This window comes from Paroedura picta, chromosome 1 (genome assembly GCF_049243985.1).
Source record: "Paroedura picta isolate Pp20150507F chromosome 1, Ppicta_v3.0, whole genome shotgun sequence".
Taxonomy (NCBI): Eukaryota; Metazoa; Chordata; class Lepidosauria; order Squamata; family Gekkonidae; genus Paroedura; species Paroedura picta.
In genome coordinates this window covers 89571345-89590635 of record NC_135369.1, presented here as the reverse complement: position 1 = coordinate 89590635, position 19291 = coordinate 89571345, and the positions used below count along the sequence as shown (strand labels likewise).

At 44.5% G+C, this 19291-nt stretch overlaps 1 protein-coding gene across 29 annotated transcripts in view; it reads left to right on the top strand.

The window, feature by feature from the left end:
• The window catches only part of AFDN (afadin, adherens junction formation factor), a 132280-nt gene that overhangs the window by 15937 nt on the left and 97052 nt on the right, over nt 1-19291 (top strand). For 19 of the 29 annotated variants that reach the window (XM_077347284.1, XM_077347310.1, XM_077347274.1 and 16 more), the window contains exons 2-3: nt 9731-9926; nt 15291-15406. In XM_077347284.1, coding sequence (XP_077203399.1) covers nt 9731-9926; nt 15291-15406 — 312 coding nt within the window. The remainder of the gene's footprint in view (nt 1-9730; nt 9927-15290; nt 15407-19291) is intronic. The other 10 variants (XM_077347302.1, XM_077347265.1, XM_077347327.1 and 7 more) reach the window with 1 other exon arrangement.

Genomic DNA, 19291 nt, shown 5'->3' with positions numbered 1-19291 from the left:
TGGCACTTTTAAAAATCAACAAAGTTTAATTCTGTGTATAATATGTCATGTGCACACATATAAAAGCGTATACCCAGAATTTAAACTTCGTGTCATTGGATTGAAATTCTGTTCTATTGTCTTGCTCAGTAAGTGCGTAGTTTTGGAAACTTGCCCTTAAGCAATTATACAAGGAAAGCCATGTTGGCTACGTGGACAGAGGATGTGGAATATGCTCATCTGTCTCTCTTCATAAAACAGTAAGGGGTGTTGGGGTGGGCTGAGTCCGGGATCAAAACTCCCGGATTGGCCCCTTGGCCCCGGACTGACAAGCGGAGAGCAGTCTGCTATGGGGAGAGGAAGGGAAAATGATTGGAAACTGGTTTGAGACACCTGAGGCCTGCTGGGTCACTGAGGCCCATTCCCAGTTCTCTCAGACCTCTCACAGCCCCACATCCCTCACAACTTGTGTATTGTGGGGAGACTTTGAGACTCCTTTGGGTAGTAAACAACAGGGTACAAAAATCTGTTCTTCTAAGGAGCAACCATGAAAGAAGCATGTAGGCACATAACATTTTATCAACAGTGAAAAAATGGAGAACAGGATGGATACCTGTTTACTGTGACTACCCCATGTGTATTAGGGCAGAGGGGCATTTCGGTGTCTGTGGCCTAATTCACACAAGAAGGGAAATGACGCAGAACTGGGAGGAATTGGTTGCCATGTAATCTTCCCCTAAGAAGAGTCTCCAGTCTGATTTTCCCTTCACATATCTGAAGACATGACTCTGGAAAGCTCATCTGTAACCACTATGCCACAATTCCCAAAGGTCAGTCTTCTCCCACACTCAATGAACATTCCAAACCACAGGTTCTTGACATCCATATCTCCACACCCATGCCCTCATTTGCCACTACGCCACCACAACCTCCCACACAACACACACATTCAACCCCATGCCCTTACAGACGGGACAACTCTTCCCCTTCCTCTTCCCACTGCCAAGCTCTAGCGCCTGTTGTATTCTTGGATACAACGGGCTTTGCCCCTAGTATATACTAATTCTGTTTTTACTACAAACCAGTGTTTAAATTTTATGCCCCCCTCCCAAGGCTCTGAAAACTTAACCTATATTAATTTAGCATGCTTGAATAACTGTTCTTGATATACCTAAGCAGAATTTAACTCTCTTCCATAAAGGTCACTGAAGCATATGTTTCACTGTCACTTTCCATAGCATCACTTTCATTATTTGTTAATTCAGTTTTAGATCGGCATTTACAATATTTTTTAAAATATGTGCACCAAGACATACATATGAACATTAGCTTTGGTTTTGATTTGATCTGCAAAGTAAATCCTCAGGTGAATTCATATAGGGGTGGTGAACTGACCATTAAAATTACCTGGAAAATTGCTTGTGGTCCATTGCCCCGGGGAGGGGGGGCTCCTACATAGAGGCCTCCGGGTACTATTCTCATTCCCTCCTGGAGTACTTCTTTCTTTCTTAGTGCCAAACCTCACCTCCTTAGCATTGCCCCCCCCCCCACCTTGATTCTGGCTTCAGAATTCAAACAGCAATGTGAAAACTTTCGTTCCTTTTTTGGCAGGATTTGTTGGCCTATAAAATTACCTTCAACAGGTTAGCTCCTTTGGTTTTATCTGGCTGTTTTTAATCTGAGCAGCTGTCTTCGATTGTGTTATGTGTGGGAAGAAAGGTGGTGACTCACATGACCCAAAGAGAGTTTGTGAAAAATAATTTCTTGTTTGGCCAGTATAACTTAGGTGGAGTAGGAAGCGGTGTGACAAGTTTCATTGTTATAGTTGTAAACTACATAAACTACATAAATAAATTTTGAAACGAGCATTTTATATATAACATCAGCATTTCTGCTATTTCATTGAGCATGCCACATGAAGAATTTGTGCTCTTCTGCACAGTTTGAGAACTCAGCAGTCCCTCCTTTCTAATATATACTTTTAAAGTAAAAAGCTAGTAAAAACATAGAATTTATGTGTGTTGCTGGAATTGAAGATGAGTTTTACAATAATTCAGGGGTGTAGTAATATTTTTTATTGGGTTTTGGTGGAACAAAAATAATGGTGATATCCATCAATTTACTGGACAAAAATTAAGTGTCCTATTTGGTATCTTTATTTACTTCTCAGCACAGCAAGAGCTAGTCATATGTTCCTAATTTGGAACAGGCACCTGCTATCTTTCATTTCCATTCAGATAACTTATCCATGTTTCATCTCCCAGTTAGACAACATGTCCCCAGGTGCGTGTCCTACCACTTCAGGGGTTTCACATAAAGCAGAATGTAGAGTATAAAGGAGAGCATGAACCAAATGTGCAGTTAGTTCATCATGGTAGCCTAAGCTGCAAGTACCCTAGAATCGGGACTAGCATCAGATCCATTACATTTGCTGCAAAGAAGAGGGACTTCCATATGATACACTATTGGCAGCATGCCTGGAAAGAGTCTGTATTCTAGGAACAGTCTTTTTAGTAATTTGTGCCATTATTTCACTTTGGTATCCTTCTAGATTAATGCTTTAGATATTTAACTAGTAGGGGAATCCAGAATTTTAAACCAATCACATTTCAGCCCTATGATAATTGCAACTTCTTTTGGATATGCAAAGAAGCATCTTTGTGTATGCTGCTCATGCAGAATCATACAGCTCAATGACAGCACCAGTGAAAGCTCCCCCCATTATTATTCAGTCCGCTGATTGTCATCACACCAAATTGTTTATGACATTTGAAAGTCTTTTGATTCCTAGGACTGATCTAAAAAGTAATTTGGTCATTCATGGTGATTTTATGCTATATTATTCCTGGATGGAACATCTCCGATCTGATCCATATTATACATCCTTCTGAAAGCAGATCAGATGCTAGAGTAGTCGGAAACTGCTCAAGTTTTTATAGAGAGATTCAAACAAATCCTTTTCCTGGATGCTTACAGGATTCTTGGATTGATGAAAGCTGCGACCTGTAAAATGGATCTTTGTGCCTTTTATCCTAAGAAATTAAGGCCAAGGGAAATTTGGCAGAGGGAAATTTTTAGAGCCTTTTAAGGAGATAATATTGTTGCCTAAATGATGCGGCTAGAAAGGACAAAGCTGAAACCAAATCGAAGTAAGGTGGAGGTAATACTAATCAGTAAAGATGTTTCAAGGACACCATGTTGCCAATTTTAAATTAGGTGCTTTTGGGTGTTTTTTGATCTGACTCTGCTGACAGATATTGGTACGAATTACTTGGTGATAATATGGGTGTTTTGTTTTTATGTATTTGTTTCAGCATACTATGTAAACTGTGTTGGGCCTACTATTTAATTAAGGAATGTTAGTTAATATTTATTGTAAAAATAAATTAGCCAGTCAGTGCTTTAAATAAGGAATAACAGATCAAAAATAGTGCAGTACCCATTGCAAACGTAAGCAGTTTGGCTTTCTATGGAAGGGGAAGGATATGGTTATATCACCTTTTTCTTTTTTAAATTTTTATTTATTATATATACTCCCCCCCCCTTGTGGCTCAGGGCAGTTATAGAGAACATGGAAACATAATTGTTCTGAGCAATCCACTCAGGTCTAAAATGACAACCATGTATGCCTAGTCATGTCATTAAAAGCAAATCAGTTAGTGATAATTCTAGTATCTAAATTCATGTGTGAAATAACTTTTTGGAAAATTCTAACACAACCAGTATTTAGTGAGCTGCAAGTACCCATGGAAAACTTTTGGACAGTTTGCAACTGTCTACCAAATGGACTCTGGGGAATGGTAGAGGACAGGAAGGCCTGGAGGATCATTGTCCATGGGGTTGTGATGGGTCGGACACGACTTCGCAGCTAACAACAACACCAAACTGCAGTGGCAGTTGCAGTATACCTTTTTCCTTAAAAAAAAATAACATCAGTGTACAGGCTAGCTTTGGCCATAGACCTCTATTTGGATTCCTCTGAGTTTGTGATCTAGAAATGTGGTTGACATACTGCATGATATTAAGATGGATGCACATTGTTTAAAATGCCCAGAATAATTCCTTCTATGACAATACAGTGGTTTTGGTCCGGGATGTCTGTTATAATAGAACTAGGAATAAAGCCCATTGTAGTGTGAATACTATGGGCGCTAGCAGGGAGAGCGGCTTTATGTGGGGTGCTGGCAGGGGTGTGGGGAAGCAGCCCTGCAGCAGCAGGGTGAAGTAAGCAAGGGGTCCCGGGGGAAGAGCGAGGAAAAGGAGAGGTAAGGTAGGGAAAGGGAGGACAGCGTGAGGTGTACCTGAGGGAGCGATGATCTCGGTGTGCGGGCGGCGGCTCGGCGGCGTCCTCATCATCACGTTGGGCAGCAGGAGGACGCGCGAAGGGAGGGCCCCGCCTGTTGGGCCGGCTCGGCATCAGCGTCCTTGTGGCGGCAGCCATCTTGGCGCATGGGCGGTGGCCCGTCTTCCCCGTCGCCGTCTGCGTCCGGGGTGCGGTGGCGAAGTGGGCGCGGCGGCGGTGGGCAAGTTTGGGGACAGGCGGGGAAGCGGGGAGGCGCAAGTGGAGTGGGAGGTTGGGGGGGAAGTGTGTGCGCGACGGCAGCGGTGGGAGCATGTAGGGGATTGGGGTGGTAGGCAGGGAGGGGCGTCAGGGGCACGGGGGGAAAGTGTGGGCGTAGCAGCAGGGATGGCAGGACGTTGGGGATCGGGGTGGAGGTCAGGGAGGGGCGTCCGGGGGTGGCCGTGGGAAGGGTGGGTTTGTCCCAGGGCGGGCAGGCAGAGGACGATCGCGGGCGGTTGCCGGGGAAGGGCATTCCGTCAGTGGAGGGGAAGCAATGTCCCCAAAGCCCAGGGAAGTGGGGCGAGGGTCCTCCCTGGCAGCCATCCGTGCAGGATGGCTGCTCAGGAGGAGTGGAGTCTGTGGTGCGGCATTCGGGAGACAGGCCAAGTGTCCAAATGCGCGCCTCCCAATTGGACACTTGGCCCTGGAGTGCTACTCAGAGGAGCGAATCAGGAGCCGCTTTGTGGCTCCTGATTCGCTCCTCCGAGTTTTTATCCCGGACAGAGCCCACCCTAACTCCTCCCCACCAGCCCTTACTGTTTTATTTAGTCCGCGGCGCCCGCGGCACTGCAGGTGGTTTAAAGATGCTATTTATATTGAATTCATGTATAGAATGCTATTTATATTGAAAGTGCCTCTTGTGGCGCAGAGTGGTAAGGCAGCAGACATGCAGTCTGAAAGCTCTGCCCATTAGGCTGGGAGTTCAATCCAAGCAGCCTGCTCAAGGTTGACTCAGCCTTCCATCTTTCCGAGGTCAGTAAAATGAGTACCCAGCTTGCTGGGGGGTAAACGGTAATGACTGGGGAAGGCACTGGCAAACCACCCCGTATTGAGTCTGCCATGAAAACGCTAGAGGGCGTCACCCCAAGGGTCAGGCATGACTCGGTACTTGCACACGGGATACCTTTACCTTTACCTTATTTATATTGATTGCATATGTTCCATAGTAATAAAGATCCAGTGAGGATCCTCAAGTCCCCTTCCCCTTTATGTTCTTACATAGTTGAATGCTTCTTGTTGGAATGCATGTAGTATAGCTTCTGAGTCACTGCTCACTCATCTGTTTAGGGATTTACATTTGAAACTGTATCTGCATTGTCTCCTGGGGCTGCTTAATGAAGCTGTAATCATGAAAGGCAATAGGCATCTTAAGTATTTGTAGGAGCAAAGGGCAAATTTGGGTGGTTGTTAGGTACTCAAGATTATAGTTGTGTTTCCCATGACCCGTCACTTGAAGGAGTGCAATTTACACTGGCATGGGAGAACTTTGACAGTGTAGTGATGCAGTTGTGGTAGAACTGCAAGGGAAGCATGCCCTCCTGCCAATCTGCACTGTGCATATTTGCTTCAAGCAACTGTTCAGGGAAGTTGGGTGGTTGAGGCATGCACACTAAGTATATGTGTGTGGCCACGAAAATAGTTATATTTTGGAGCATGGTCTTCACTTATTTGTGTGGGGTGTACTGTTGTTGAACCCCTTTTGAACCCCATTCCTCTCCCCACAACAGACACCCTGTGGGGTGGGTGAGGCTGAGAGAGCCCTGATATCACTGTCCAGTCAGAACAGTTTTATCAGTGCCGTGGCGAGCCCAAGGTCACCCAGCTGGTTGCATGTGGGGGAGCGCAGAATCGAACCCGGCATGCCAGATTAGAAGTCCGCACTCCTAACCACTACACCAAACTGGCTCTCTAAGCAATCTGGCTCTCTAAGCAATCTAAGCAATGTCCTTACATGTTTGTCCTTTCTTTGTCTTACATGTTTGTGCAAAATCTTGTTTCTGTGGAATTCTGATCATCTGATTCCTACCATATTTATTTTAAACATGCATGTGGGGGGGGGAAAGAGAGAGAGAGAGAGAGAGAGAGAGAATATGCGTGTGTGTGTGTGTGTAAGTGAATGAATGAATGAATGAATGAATGAATGAATGAATGAATGAATGAATGAATGAATGAATGAATGATATCCTAAGCTCCACCAGGGCTGGAGGGCACAGGGTGAAATGGTGGGGGACAAAATATTTGCTATGTATTCATATGGATTTTAAAAGATATTCCAATGTAATTGTTGCTGTAATGCTATACCTGTGTTTGGAGATGTTTGGAATGCTAAGCCCTGCTGTTTTGCCAACATCCCCCTTATGCTACGCAGTTCTACACCAGTGCCAGAATTACGCCAGTGCTGAACTTGCATCTTTGACTATAGGGCTTCTTCACTGTTCTGTTCAGGGACAAGGACTGACTGAGATGTAAGAAACAGAATCTTAGTTTGTTGACATAACTCTGAAGTGCATTCTGAATTATGTCTAAACTATGGGCAAAGCTCGTTGTATCCAGGAATGCAACGGACGCTAGAGCTTGGGAGGAGTTGTCCAGTCTGTGAGGGTTGGGGTTGTCATGTGTGTTGTGTGGGAGGTTGTGGTGGCATGGTGACAAATGAGGGCATGGGTGTGGAGATATGGGTGTCAAGAACCTGTGGTTTGGAATGTTCATTGAATGTAGGAGAGGACTGACCTTTGGGAATTGTGGCATAATGGTTACAGATGAGCTTTCCAGAACCATGTCTTCAGATATGTGAAGGGAAAATCAGACTGGAGACTCTTCTTAGGGGAAGATTACATGGCAACCAGTTCCTCCCAGTTCTGCAACATTTCCCTTCTTGTCTGAATTAGGCCACAGACACCGAAATGCCCCTCTGCCCTAATACACATGGGGTAGTCACAGTAAACAGGTGTCCACCCTGTTCCTTAATCTCCATTTTTTCACTGTTGATAAAATGTTATGTGCCCACATCCTTACATGGTTGCTCCTTAGAAGAAGAACGGATTTTTGTACCCTGTTGTTTATTACCCAAAGGAGTCTCAAATCGGTTTACAAACACTTTTTCCCTTTGTCTCCCCACAATATGCAACCTGTGAGGGAAGTGGGGATGTGAGAGGTCTGAGAGAACTGGGAATGGGCCTCAGTGACCCAGCAGGCCTCAGGTGTCTCAAAGCAGTTTCCAATCGTTTCCCCTTCCTCTCCCCATTGCAGACTCCCCATGAGGGAGGTGGGGTAGAGAGCCTCATAGGGAAGCTGGCAACCCTAAGATGAAGTCTCTCTGTGCACAGCAGTCTTGACCTTAGTAAGGTTTTTATACATTCTTTTTATTTGCAAGGCCAAGGTTGAAAAAAATTAATTCCAGTTCCCATGTCTCTCCAGCGATTTACTTGTTCACCACCTACAGTTTCAGGCGGTAAATATTCTTTATTTAGATCTTCCTGCACTTTCCAGACTCGCAGGACTGATGTTGGTCTACCTGCGCCCCAGAATACAAACAGTTGCTGGTAAGGGCTGGCCATAGCCCATAGCCCAGCAGGGACACACCTGCACCACTCCCTTCCAGCCTGCAGCTTGCAGCCTCTACCATAGTATCAAGATCACTGCTCATCTCTAGATCAGCTGTGCAGGCAAAAATGGCTCCTTTGAAGGCTGGACTCTAAGGCATTGTATGATTTTGAATTCCTGCCTCCAAACCTTCAGGAATATTTCCAACCCAGGGGTAGCCAACCTCCAGGTGGTGCCTGGAGAGCTCCTAGAATTACAGCTCATCTGCAGAGTATAAAGATCAGCTCCCCGGGCAGAAAGGGCTACTTTGGACAGGGTTGTGGTGGAGAAGAAACATTTAAGGCCTCTCACACAGGTTGTTGTTGAATTGAAAGGCTTGAGGCCTACTGCACAGGGTTGTTGTGCAAATGAAACAGGAGACAAAAGAACCTCCACAACAGCATTCAGTTTTGTCTGCAGAATAATGCTGTGCAGTAGGCCTCAAATCTCCAGAGAGTTGCAAAGAAGTACACATGGCTTGGCTGTGCCTAACTCCTGGCCAGAGCAGTATTTTAAGTGAAAAGGGTTTTTTTGTAGCCTCCCTGTCAGCCAACTGTTTGGCAGAAGGGGAAATCTCCCCCCCTCAAAAGGAATGTCCGCACCCATGCCCTCAGGCTCCCCTGCGTTGCTCTCGGAAATGCCTTCCTCCCCTCAGTCAGTGGCTGTCAGAGGCTCCTTCCCAGCAGACCTGAAGGGAGGGGGGAGGGAGAGCATTCACCAGCCTCTTGCCAACTCTGTCTGTGTTCTGAGGCAGCCTGTCCCAGCCTTTGTTCTCATCCCCCTTGACAGCCCTACTGCGGTGGTCAGGTGCAGACGGGCAGTGATTTCTCCAGATGGCCCCTGGCTGGGTGGGCAGACCCTGTCAGAACTTTGGCCCAATGATTGGGCCAAAGTCCTGAGTGGGTGTGACCTGTCTGAGGCAGGGCTCAATGGGGACGTGCTTTCTGCATCCTGATTGGGCCCTGCCTCTGACAGACCACTCCGCCTACTTAGCCCTTAGCAAAATATTATATAACAGCTCCTGCTGTTACAGATGGAACATTAGTTTAAAGTATCTTTTGGTGCAACTTTATGTGAACTCTTATTTACTTGTCACATTATGATTTTATACAAGCCCAGTGTTTGCTGCTGTGAGACGGTTAATAACTTGCTGCTTTCTTACAACTTCCAGGGTTGTTATTCTGATATTGATTTTCCTTTCCCCCTCTCCTGGAATAGAATCCCCAGATTCAGATTCAGAGTACAAACACCAGAACAAATGATGTAGGGGAGACCTGTCTTACTGAATGTCCCTTACCTCATAAAGTGTTGAGTTTCAAATAGGTCTCTTACTTCTGGTGATGGGAATATATATATGTTGAACTGTTTTGAGTGACATACTAACTAGTAGTGACGCAGAATTCACATTTGGGAATATTTGGAATCCAATTTCTGCAATTTGGAAAATGAGCCAAATCTAAACCTTTGTGTGATTTGGGCATGGCTAGAGTTCCCAGATAACCCCCCCCCCCGCCTCCTCACAACATTTGCTCTGGTATTGGGGCAGCAGCAGGGACAACTGCTGTGGCTTCAGCAACACCTTTTGTTTTAGTGCCTGGATTTTCAACATCCGTTGTTACTGTGGTTTCTTGGAAATGGAGGAAGAGACAGTAAGAAACTACTTTTTAAAAATGTACCCCATTCTCACAAATCTTGCATGTTTAGAGTTATGTGAATTGCATTGAATGCTTGAATCACCAGGTGTATTGCAAAGATTAAAAAATGGTTGGAAATATATAACAACCTCTGCCAGATACTGGAATTTTGTTCTTTTCTATTTCATTACAGGATTTGGAATTCCATGGAGTTATGAGATTTTATTTTCAAGACAAAGCAGCTGGAAATTTTGCAACTAAATGTATCCGTGTGTCTAGCACTGCCACAACACAGGATGTAATAGAAACACTTGCAGAGAAATTCCGTCCAGATATGCGAATGTTATCATCACCTAAATACTCACTTTATGAAGTGCATGTCAGTGGAGGTTAGTGTATTCTCTTTGGGACTTACAAAAACAGATACATAGATCCTTCAGTTCAAGAGTGGTTTGTCTGCTTGTGTTGACAATGGAGTTTATATGACTAGGGTCTATGTACATACTAATGCCTGGGGGGGGGGGAATGGACTCTCTTCCCCCGTCCCCACCCCCCAAGGCTTTCCCCAATTTTTCTGGTGGAAAAATTAGAAATTCTGGGGAGTACTGAAAAACTCCTATGAAGTATATCATCTTTGAAATGAGTGGAATGCTTTTAAAGACAAGGTGGGCAAGCTGCAGACATATGCAGCTCTTAAATTTAAGGTGCAATTCTGACCTAGCAAGATACTGTATCTTCATGAGGAGAGTGCACAGGTCTCTCAAGGTTTCTCAATAGATGTATGCCTTTTTCTGAGCTGATATGATTGACTTTTCACCTTTTCTCAAACAACTGTGACACATTTACCCACAAACTAGGTAGCTAAGAGAAAAGATCAGAAGGAGGTGGGGCAGAAACTGCACAAAAGCCTCAGAGGAAAACTGAAAGCTTCATTGAGAACTTAGCTCTCTCTAACTAAATAGCAAAATTAAGGTACATCTCCTGAGATAGCACAGGGTACATCAGCTTGTAGTTTTGATTACGTATTGAATGTGTTTACAATTTTACTTGTACAAAACTAAGGCATTTTAAACTTTGTATTTACAAGCTACCTTTATTGCACCAGGCATCTTGAAGGTGGCTTACAGTGATGAACAGTTTAACAGGACAGTAAATATTCTGTCTATTTCAGTTTTCTCCAAAATTTCTATTTTTTTGGCTGAAGCAAAAAGGTTCTTCTCCCCATTGGCTTTACAATTTAGGAGATTTTAAAAGGTAAAGGTATCCCCTGTGCAAGCACCGAGTCATGTCTGACCCTTGGGGTGACGCCCTCTAGCGTTTTCATGGCAGACTCAATACGGGGTGGTTTGCCAGTGCCTTCCCCAGTCATGACCATTGCAAGCTGGGTACTCATTTTACCGACCTCGGAAGGATGGAAGGCTGAGTCAACCTTGAGCCGGCTGCTGGGATTGAACTCCCAGCCTTATGGGCAAAGCTTTCAGACAGCTGCCTTACCACTCTGCGCCACATTTTACATCTCTGCTAATTCTACAAACATTTTACAAAAGGCCACAGTTATAGGTGTAGTGCTAATGACTGAGCGGTTTCGATCAAGTATTCAATTAGGGCATATCTCAATTCTGGTTATGAGTTTGCATCACTAAAGGTGGCTCTCAGCTTCAATTTATATTCTGTTCGTGTTCATTCAACCCTGAGAATTTATGTTTTAAGCAATTACAGTAGTTTTTGCTATACTTCCCAAAGAGCACTCAGATCAAACAACCAAAATCTGCTCAGGGTTCCCATGTAACATGACTTCTACTTTCCGTCAGGAGAGATGTCACATTGCAAGCAATGCCTATCCCCCATGTTCCCATCCCATTCTCTAGCCAGATATCACAACAGTGCATAAACTTTTTTGTGCACCGGAACTAGGGTTGGACGCTTTGGCACCTGAAGTGGCTGGTGTCTCCTGGCAAAGCCAGCGCCATGGGGAGAAGGAGAGGCGCAGGTGTCAGTGCGCCGGTGGGCACACGCACGCAGGCGCAGAGCTCCACTCCTGCGTGTGTGCCCACCCGCGTGCTGATGCTCTTGCCTCCCCCCCGTAGCACAACACTGGCTGTGCTAGGAGAGACCGGGCACTTCGGGCACTGAAGTGCCCAACCCTAACCGAAACTCTTCCTAAGGCTGGACAGTGCAAAATTAAAAAAGAGGCAGATAGGGGAGAAAGAAATGTTCAGGCTGTGATTTTAAAGGCCCCACCCCTGGTATTTCATTGCTGAAGAGGGCATTATTACTCCAAGTATCTATCTCTTAGAGGAGGACAGTGAGCTGTTCTGGTTGGCAGCAGAGGACAGACTCTGAGAGCGGGGTGGGGGAGAAGGTTAAGCCTGGTCCAGGGTGTTATGAGAGGTGGTGGGGCAGTTCTGTTTTGGGTGCTAGCACCCATTGCATTCCTGGGTTCAATGGGCTTTAGTTCTAATACCTAAGAAAGCATACTGAAGTGTTCAGGGGAAACAGTGGAGCAAAAGCCTGTCAACATAAAGGTTTAAGTAATTGTGAATAGCTTAAGAAACTCTTAACTTGGCACGTAACTAAAGTCTGTACACATACTGAGTATACCTTAGAGCAGTGGTCCCCAACCTTTCTGAGGTTGGGGACTGGCAGGGCATTGGGGCGCGGCCCGCGGGCTGTGCCCGCACATTGGGCCGCGCCCCACGTATCGGGCTGCGCCCACACGGGCGCGGACGGCCCTGATTCCCTCTCCCCGCCCTCCCGCAGTAAGAAGCTTCCCGGGCCGCAAGCTTGCAGCCTGGGAAGTTTTTTACTGCGGGGGGGGCGGGGAGAGGGAGCCGCGGCCCGGCGCCATGGCCTTCGCGGCCCGGCACCGGGCCGCGGCCCGCAGGTTGGGGACCACTGCCTTAGAGTTATCTATATTGAGTTACCTCAGAAATTTTCAACCCCTGATTTCACCTCACCTTTCCCCTCTATTGAATAAAATATTCTGTCATTTTTTAATTTCCAAATGCCTTGAGTGCCGTTTAAGTTAAAGGGGGCTCCTGATTCTTCCCTCAGCTTCCTGTGCTGAGCCAGTGGCCAAAATATCAGCAAAAAGGAATACGGAATGGCTCAATTACTAAAGTGAAAAAAAAAAAACGGAAAATGGCGGGATGCATTTAGTTTACCCACAACTGGGAACGGCTGGTAAGGGTGATAATTACAAGGGTCTGATAGGTCTCTGTTCTTGTGTATTGGGCAGAGATAGCATGGCACCAAATCATATGCCTGTATCATTAACTGCCAAAACTTCTGCCAGCCAAGTTGAGTTTGATTTAAATAATTCAGGGACTACGAGGAGTCACTACGAGGAGCTTTACCTGACTTTATTTGTATTATTAAAGTTCGAACTTCTTCAGCTGAGTTCACGCATTGGTGCTAGAAGACAAAGTCAGCTGAGCGTTTGAATTGGACACAGCTGGATCAGAAAACAGCTTTAATTTCAGCAGTGTCACAGAGCTAGGTAGGCTCAGACATTGGCACCACAGCTAGAAATTTTAAGATTAGTTCTAGGATTTATATACTGGTCTTCAAAATCCCAAGGATACAGTTTTTCCTTGGGGGGACATAGCTACTTTCAGCTCAATCTATTGCCACTCTGATAGGATTGATGTTAGTCAGTAATTCTTCATAATGTCCTGAGTATCATGATATGTTTGTAATGGGTATAACTTGAAACATCTCAGGCTTTTTTTTATGCTAAGTACTTGAGGCAGGCTGTATTCCAGAGTCAGGAAGGCAAATTTTGGCCTCTAGGCTGCATGTTTGTTGTCTGTGTTTTAGATACATTTCTAAAATAAAATGTGCAAATTTATATTATGATAATAAATACACTCAGATCAGAAACTCCTGTAGTCTTATGAAAATACCTGTCAGCAAAGAGCAAAAAAGGAAATAATGGCATCATTGTGGCCAAAAAAGCCATATCAAGGGAAGAAATAATATGCAAACCTCAACATTATAATGCAGAAACAGCAAACACATTTCTACAATGAACTCGGAAATGTGTTCTCTGTATAAAGAAGCCTGTTTCCACCTTTTCACCATTGAGAAAACCCTATAACACTCTTCAGGCTTCAAGAAACCCAGAAGTGATGTCAGCAGGCCACATTGTGCTGCCACGTTCCCCCAGAAGTCACATATCACCAGAAGTGACATCATCAGGCCACTCTCACAGTACAGGAAATGACAGTGCAGAAATATTTTCAGGTGATTTGTGAACAGAACCATATCAGCATTCTGGGCTGACTACCACTTTGTTCTTCTTCACCAAAGGGAGCCTGCAATGGGAACCTGCAGAAACAGGGCCAGGGCAGGCCTATGCTGCTCTGTCCCTGCCAACCCCATGCCAGAAAGAGGCCACATCAGGCCTATGCTGCTCTGTCACCCCAACCCCCCCCCCCATGCCAGAAACAGGGCCGGGGCAGGCCTATGCTGCTCCATTGCCTCCACCCCCTCCCCCAGCCAGAAACCGGGCTGAAGCAGGCCTATTCTGCTCTGTTATCCCCAAACATTAGAAATGCCTCAGTGGCCTACTCCACAGGGCCAGGAATAGGACTGGGGCAGGCCTATGCCACCCTGTCCCCATCTCACACAGTTAAGTTAAAGTAATTAACAATGCCTTGGGAGACAGTGATAAGTAGGCTTGTGTGCTTCAGCTCCTGAATGAGATTGTCCAAAAGCTTGGAATGAGACTTCATCACTTCCGCTAACATCTGCGAATTCCAAGGAGCAATCCAGAGCATGCCTACCCAGAAGTAAGACTCATGTTATTCAATGGGGGCTCACAGGAAAGCATCCTTAGGATTGCTGCCTCAGTATGGTAACAGCTACAGAGGATGCGGTAATCAAATTTGCATCCAGATGAGACGTAGCTGATGACCAAGTATTCTTGGTCATGGGGTGCAGATTTTGGGGGGGAGGAGATTGTAAAAAACTACTTCAAGCTTACATTAATGTTGAGCTCTTCTGTATATGTACATTTGGCTTTATTAAATATGGTTATGTTTTACTCTGCTCCTTTTGATATTTGATTTTTTCAGTACGCTTTTAATTGTGGGATGTTGTGTTTGTACTGATTGAGGTCAGTAACAAACTGACTGATTTATTAACTGTGCTTTTGTATCTATAGGACATCAAAATTTATGACTTTTTAGTAGAAGAGTGTCTTGAGAATGAAAATTAAGTATGGCTGTCTTGTGGATCTTAGGTCCTCTTAGCCATTTGAAATATTAAGATGGCACTAGGGAATCATCCCCTAGTGTGTTAAAATCTTTAAATGCTGGAAGGCTGCATAGGAACCCCATTCCTGATGTATAGAGAAACCTTTGGTCTGTGCATTCTGGTACTGTAATACAATTACTATATCAGAAATATATATAGTAGTTCATAATTTGGCAACTGCTACTTGAGAGAAGGTTTTAGTAATTATTGTGATTTCAAAGCTGTTGAATTAAGCATACTTGCTATACAGGAAGTTTACACAGTTTGAAGATTTTGTTAAAGAAATGGGAGAAGAGGGGAGGCTTTGGCTGCTAGTGTAAGTGTTGATTGCAGAACTTAAATTGATTTTGTTTTGCACTGAAAAGCTACAGAAGAAAAATCATGACACATAAAACAATCTTATACTGTGTTACTGCAGTCTACTGTAATACAGTTTTTGATGTTAAAGTAGTAAGTAATCATTAACTACACTCTTTTTCTTCCATATTTTGAAGAAGAAAGAAGATTGGATATCGATGAGAAACCTCTTGTTGTGCAGTTAAATTGGAACAAGGATGATAGAGAAGGACGATTCGTACTCAAGAATGAAAATGATGCACTTCCTCCAAAGGTATGAAGAAGCAACATAAACATGTCCTGTAGATACTCTGGTGTTTTTATAATCTCCCTCCCCACCGGTGTTGTTGAAGAAGAAGAGCTGGTTCTTATATGCTGCTTTTCTCTATCAGAAGGAATCTCAAAGCGGCTTCCAGTTGCCTTCCCTTTCCTCTCTCCACAACAGACACCCTGTGAGGTAGGTAAGGCTGAGAGACCCTGGATATTACTGCTCAGTAATTGAGCTAACTCTTAAACCACTACACTCACACCCTATCTTGGTTGTACATGGTAGGTTCTCTCATAGGTAAAGGTATCCCCTGTGCAAGCACTGGGTCATGTCTGACCCTTGGGGTGATGCCCTCTAATGTTTTCATGGCAGACTCAATACAGGGTGGTTTGCCTGTGCCGTCCCTGTTTACCCCTCAGCAAGCTGGGTACTCATTTTACCAACCTTTATAGGATGGAAGGCTGAGTCAACCTTGAGCCAGGTGCTGGGATTGAATTCCCAGCCTCATGGACAGAGTTTCAGACTGCATGCTTGCTGCCTTACCACTCTGCGCCACAAGAGGCTCTAGATTCTCTCATACTTCTCCATTATACTCATGATCTAGGCTATGAGTGCGTGCCATGATTTGACTAGTCAGCTTTGATGGCAAGTTAGGTAGTAGTGTCATAACCGCTCTATTTGCTGAGATTAGGCAGTTAATGATAGAATCAAAGGAGATCTTTCTAAGGTTCATGGTCAGCATCTTAAGTGAAACTGTATAAATGTTATTTGTTTTGGCACAGTTATTGGTTGAATGATTGTATAAGCTGAAAACAGAAGTCCTGGTTCCTCGACTGATTTTGCATGTGGCTTATATACTGGTAAAATTGCCAATGTTCATATGAGCACTAATTGGAACGCCTTGACAGTAAATATACTTAGGAAGAGATGCGACTTTCGTAACACTTTTGAAGATCTTTACTAGAGTTGAATGTGAAATTGTTTTAGATCCACTTTGGATTGATGAATCCAAAAACATATTTGTGGGACAAAAACATATTTGTGGGAAAAATCCACATTTTTCTCTGGTGTCCATTAACACATAAGGTAGGCAATTCCAGGATCCAGGAGCTCATGGTTCACTGGAAAAATGCACCATACCTTTTTAACAGTTCTCTAGTGTGGTATATTAGAGCCAGCATGGTGTAATTGCTAAGAGTGGCAGACTCTAATCTGGAGAACTGGGTTTGATTCCCCACTTTTCCACATTCAGTCAGCTGGGTGACATTCGGATACTCACAATTCTGTTAGAGCTCTCTGAACCCCACTTACCTCACAGGGTGTCTGTTGTGGGGAAAGATGTTTGTAAGCTGCTTTAGGACTTCTTTGGGTAGTTAAAAGCAGAGTATAATAAACCAGCTTCTTCTCACTTCTTTATTTATATATATGGAATATGGATGGATTTATTATCCACACAGTCCTGATGGAGACATAGGTGTAGTATTCAGAATGTCCCTGAATTGTGCAAATAAGCATTCATAGAATCATGGAGTTGGAAGGGGCCATACAGGCCATCTAGTCCAACCCCCTGCTCAACGCAGGATCAGCCCTAAGCATCCTAAATCATTCAGATACCTTAAAACAAACGAACCCTTTGTTCACACTTGGGAGATTCCAGGATTCTTAATAAACTTCAGTGTTTTTCCAATGATCTCTGAATTGCTGAACCCTGGATGTAAATATAGACAAAAGGGATGGTTTGTGGTGTTTCCCCAAAAAGAGAAAAAACCTATCCCAAGGCTACTAACAATATTAACAACATTAATACAGGTTAAAGAAAACTAAAAAGTCTCTTCTTATTATGTTGGTTTCTTGTAGCATCCAACCAGGAGCAGTTGGATTAGTAGCATCCCGGGGTATACTCTTAACATTTTGAGATTGAATAGAGATATTGAAGTACCAATTTTCTCACAAGTGAGAGGAACAACCATTGAGGAAAATTCCCTTTGAAAACGGGAGATATCTGGAACCCGTTCTGGTTGGATGCTACAATAAACCAACATAATAAGATATTTTTTACTTTTCTGAACCCTGGATGTATAAACCACAAAAAATTAATTTCAGCCCCCCATCATGCAGTGTTATCACCAGGTGAAAGAAGGATTGAATCACCAGCAGAACAAAGCTGAGGAAATCTAATGATTATACCATTTGCTCATAGTAACTTTTACACTGAGGAATAAGCAGATGATTGCATGTTCGTGTCTAAGCTGACTACGTCTTCATTAAGAAGATTGGATGTTTTAACACAAACTGTAGAACATTTATTTATGTTTGGATAATTTAAAAGCCATTAAGAAATAAGCTATAACCAAACAAAGCCTAGACTAAGTCATACAACAAAAATAGGGAGGTTTTAATAATAAATTGTAATTGATTTCTTTCTGAATTTTATCAAGGAGCAAGAAGAAGAGTTGGTTCTTATATACCGCTTTTCCCTACCCGAAGGAGGCTCAAAGCGGCTTACAGTCGCCTTCACATTCCTCTCCCCACAACAGACACCGAAGTGAGGCTGAGAGAGCGCTGATACTCCTGCTTGGTCAGAACAGTTTTATCAGTGCCATGGTGAGCTCAAGGTCACCCGGCTGGTTGCATGTGGGGGAGTGCAGAATCAAACCTGGCATGCCAGATTAGAAGTCCGCACTCCTAACCACTACACCAAACTGGCAAGAACAGTTGCTGCTTACCTTAGACTCTGTATTTAGGATTATAAATACATGTTGGACAGCCAGCGTGGTGTAGTGGCTAAGAGCAGTGGCTTCTAATCTGGTGAGCCAGGTTTGATTCCCCGCTCCTCCACATGCAAACAGCTGGGTGACCTTGGGCTGGCCATAGCTCTGATAGTGCTCTTCTGACTGAGCAGTCCTGTTAGATTTCTCTGTCTCACCTACCTCACAGAGTATCTGTTGTCGGGGAAAGGAAGAGAAGGAGATTGTAAGCCGCTTTGAGACTCTTTCAGGCAGTGAAAAGCAGGGTATAAAAACCGAACTCCTTTTCTTCTAAAAGTTTTCAGATTGTTTAAATGTAATGGAATGTAATAGTCTCTGATCACTGTTGGTCTAATAATTTTGCTCATTCTTTAATGTGGGCTGGTAAGAGAACAAGTTGTCTTTTTAGTTCCATTCCAAATATGCAAAGTGTTGAGTTAATTATTAAATTGGATACACTTTGTTTTTTACATGGTATCACAGGGATCGTCTAGTTTTTATATAGTGCAAATATAGGAGGCAAAAAACAGAATGATAAACACTAGTTATAGTCTTTTTTGTGTGGCTGTACACATAATGACATCAAATCAATCAAAGTAAGGTTATAAAAACATCGTACATATCTTTGTGCCCAGGATTGCATCCAGCGTATATTCTTCTCTGACAGAGGGTTTTTTCACTGATCATTATCATTTTAAACCTCTGTTGTGTCTAGTGTTGTTACGGTGGGTACTGTGAATCCCAGAGACAATATCTTAGAGCAGTGGTCCCCAACCTTTATGAGGCTGGGGACCGGCAGGGCATTGGGCCGCGGCCGTGGGGGCCGCACCTGCGGATCGGGCCGCACCCGCGAGCCACGCCCGCGGATCGGGCCGCACCCGCGGGCCGCGCCCGTGGATCGGGCCGTACCCACGGGCGCAGCCTGGCCCTGATTCCCTCTCCCCGCCCTCTCGCAGTAAGAAGCTTCCCGGGCCGCAAGCTTGCGGCCTGGGAAGTTTTTTACTGCGGGGGGGGGGAGAGGGAGCCGCGGCCCGGCGCCATGGCCTTTGCGGCCCGGCACCGGGCCGCGGCCCGCAGGTTGGGGACCACTGTCTTAGAGGGCACAGGTGACTTCAGCAGGAGGGGATGAAAAGGAAATGTCCAT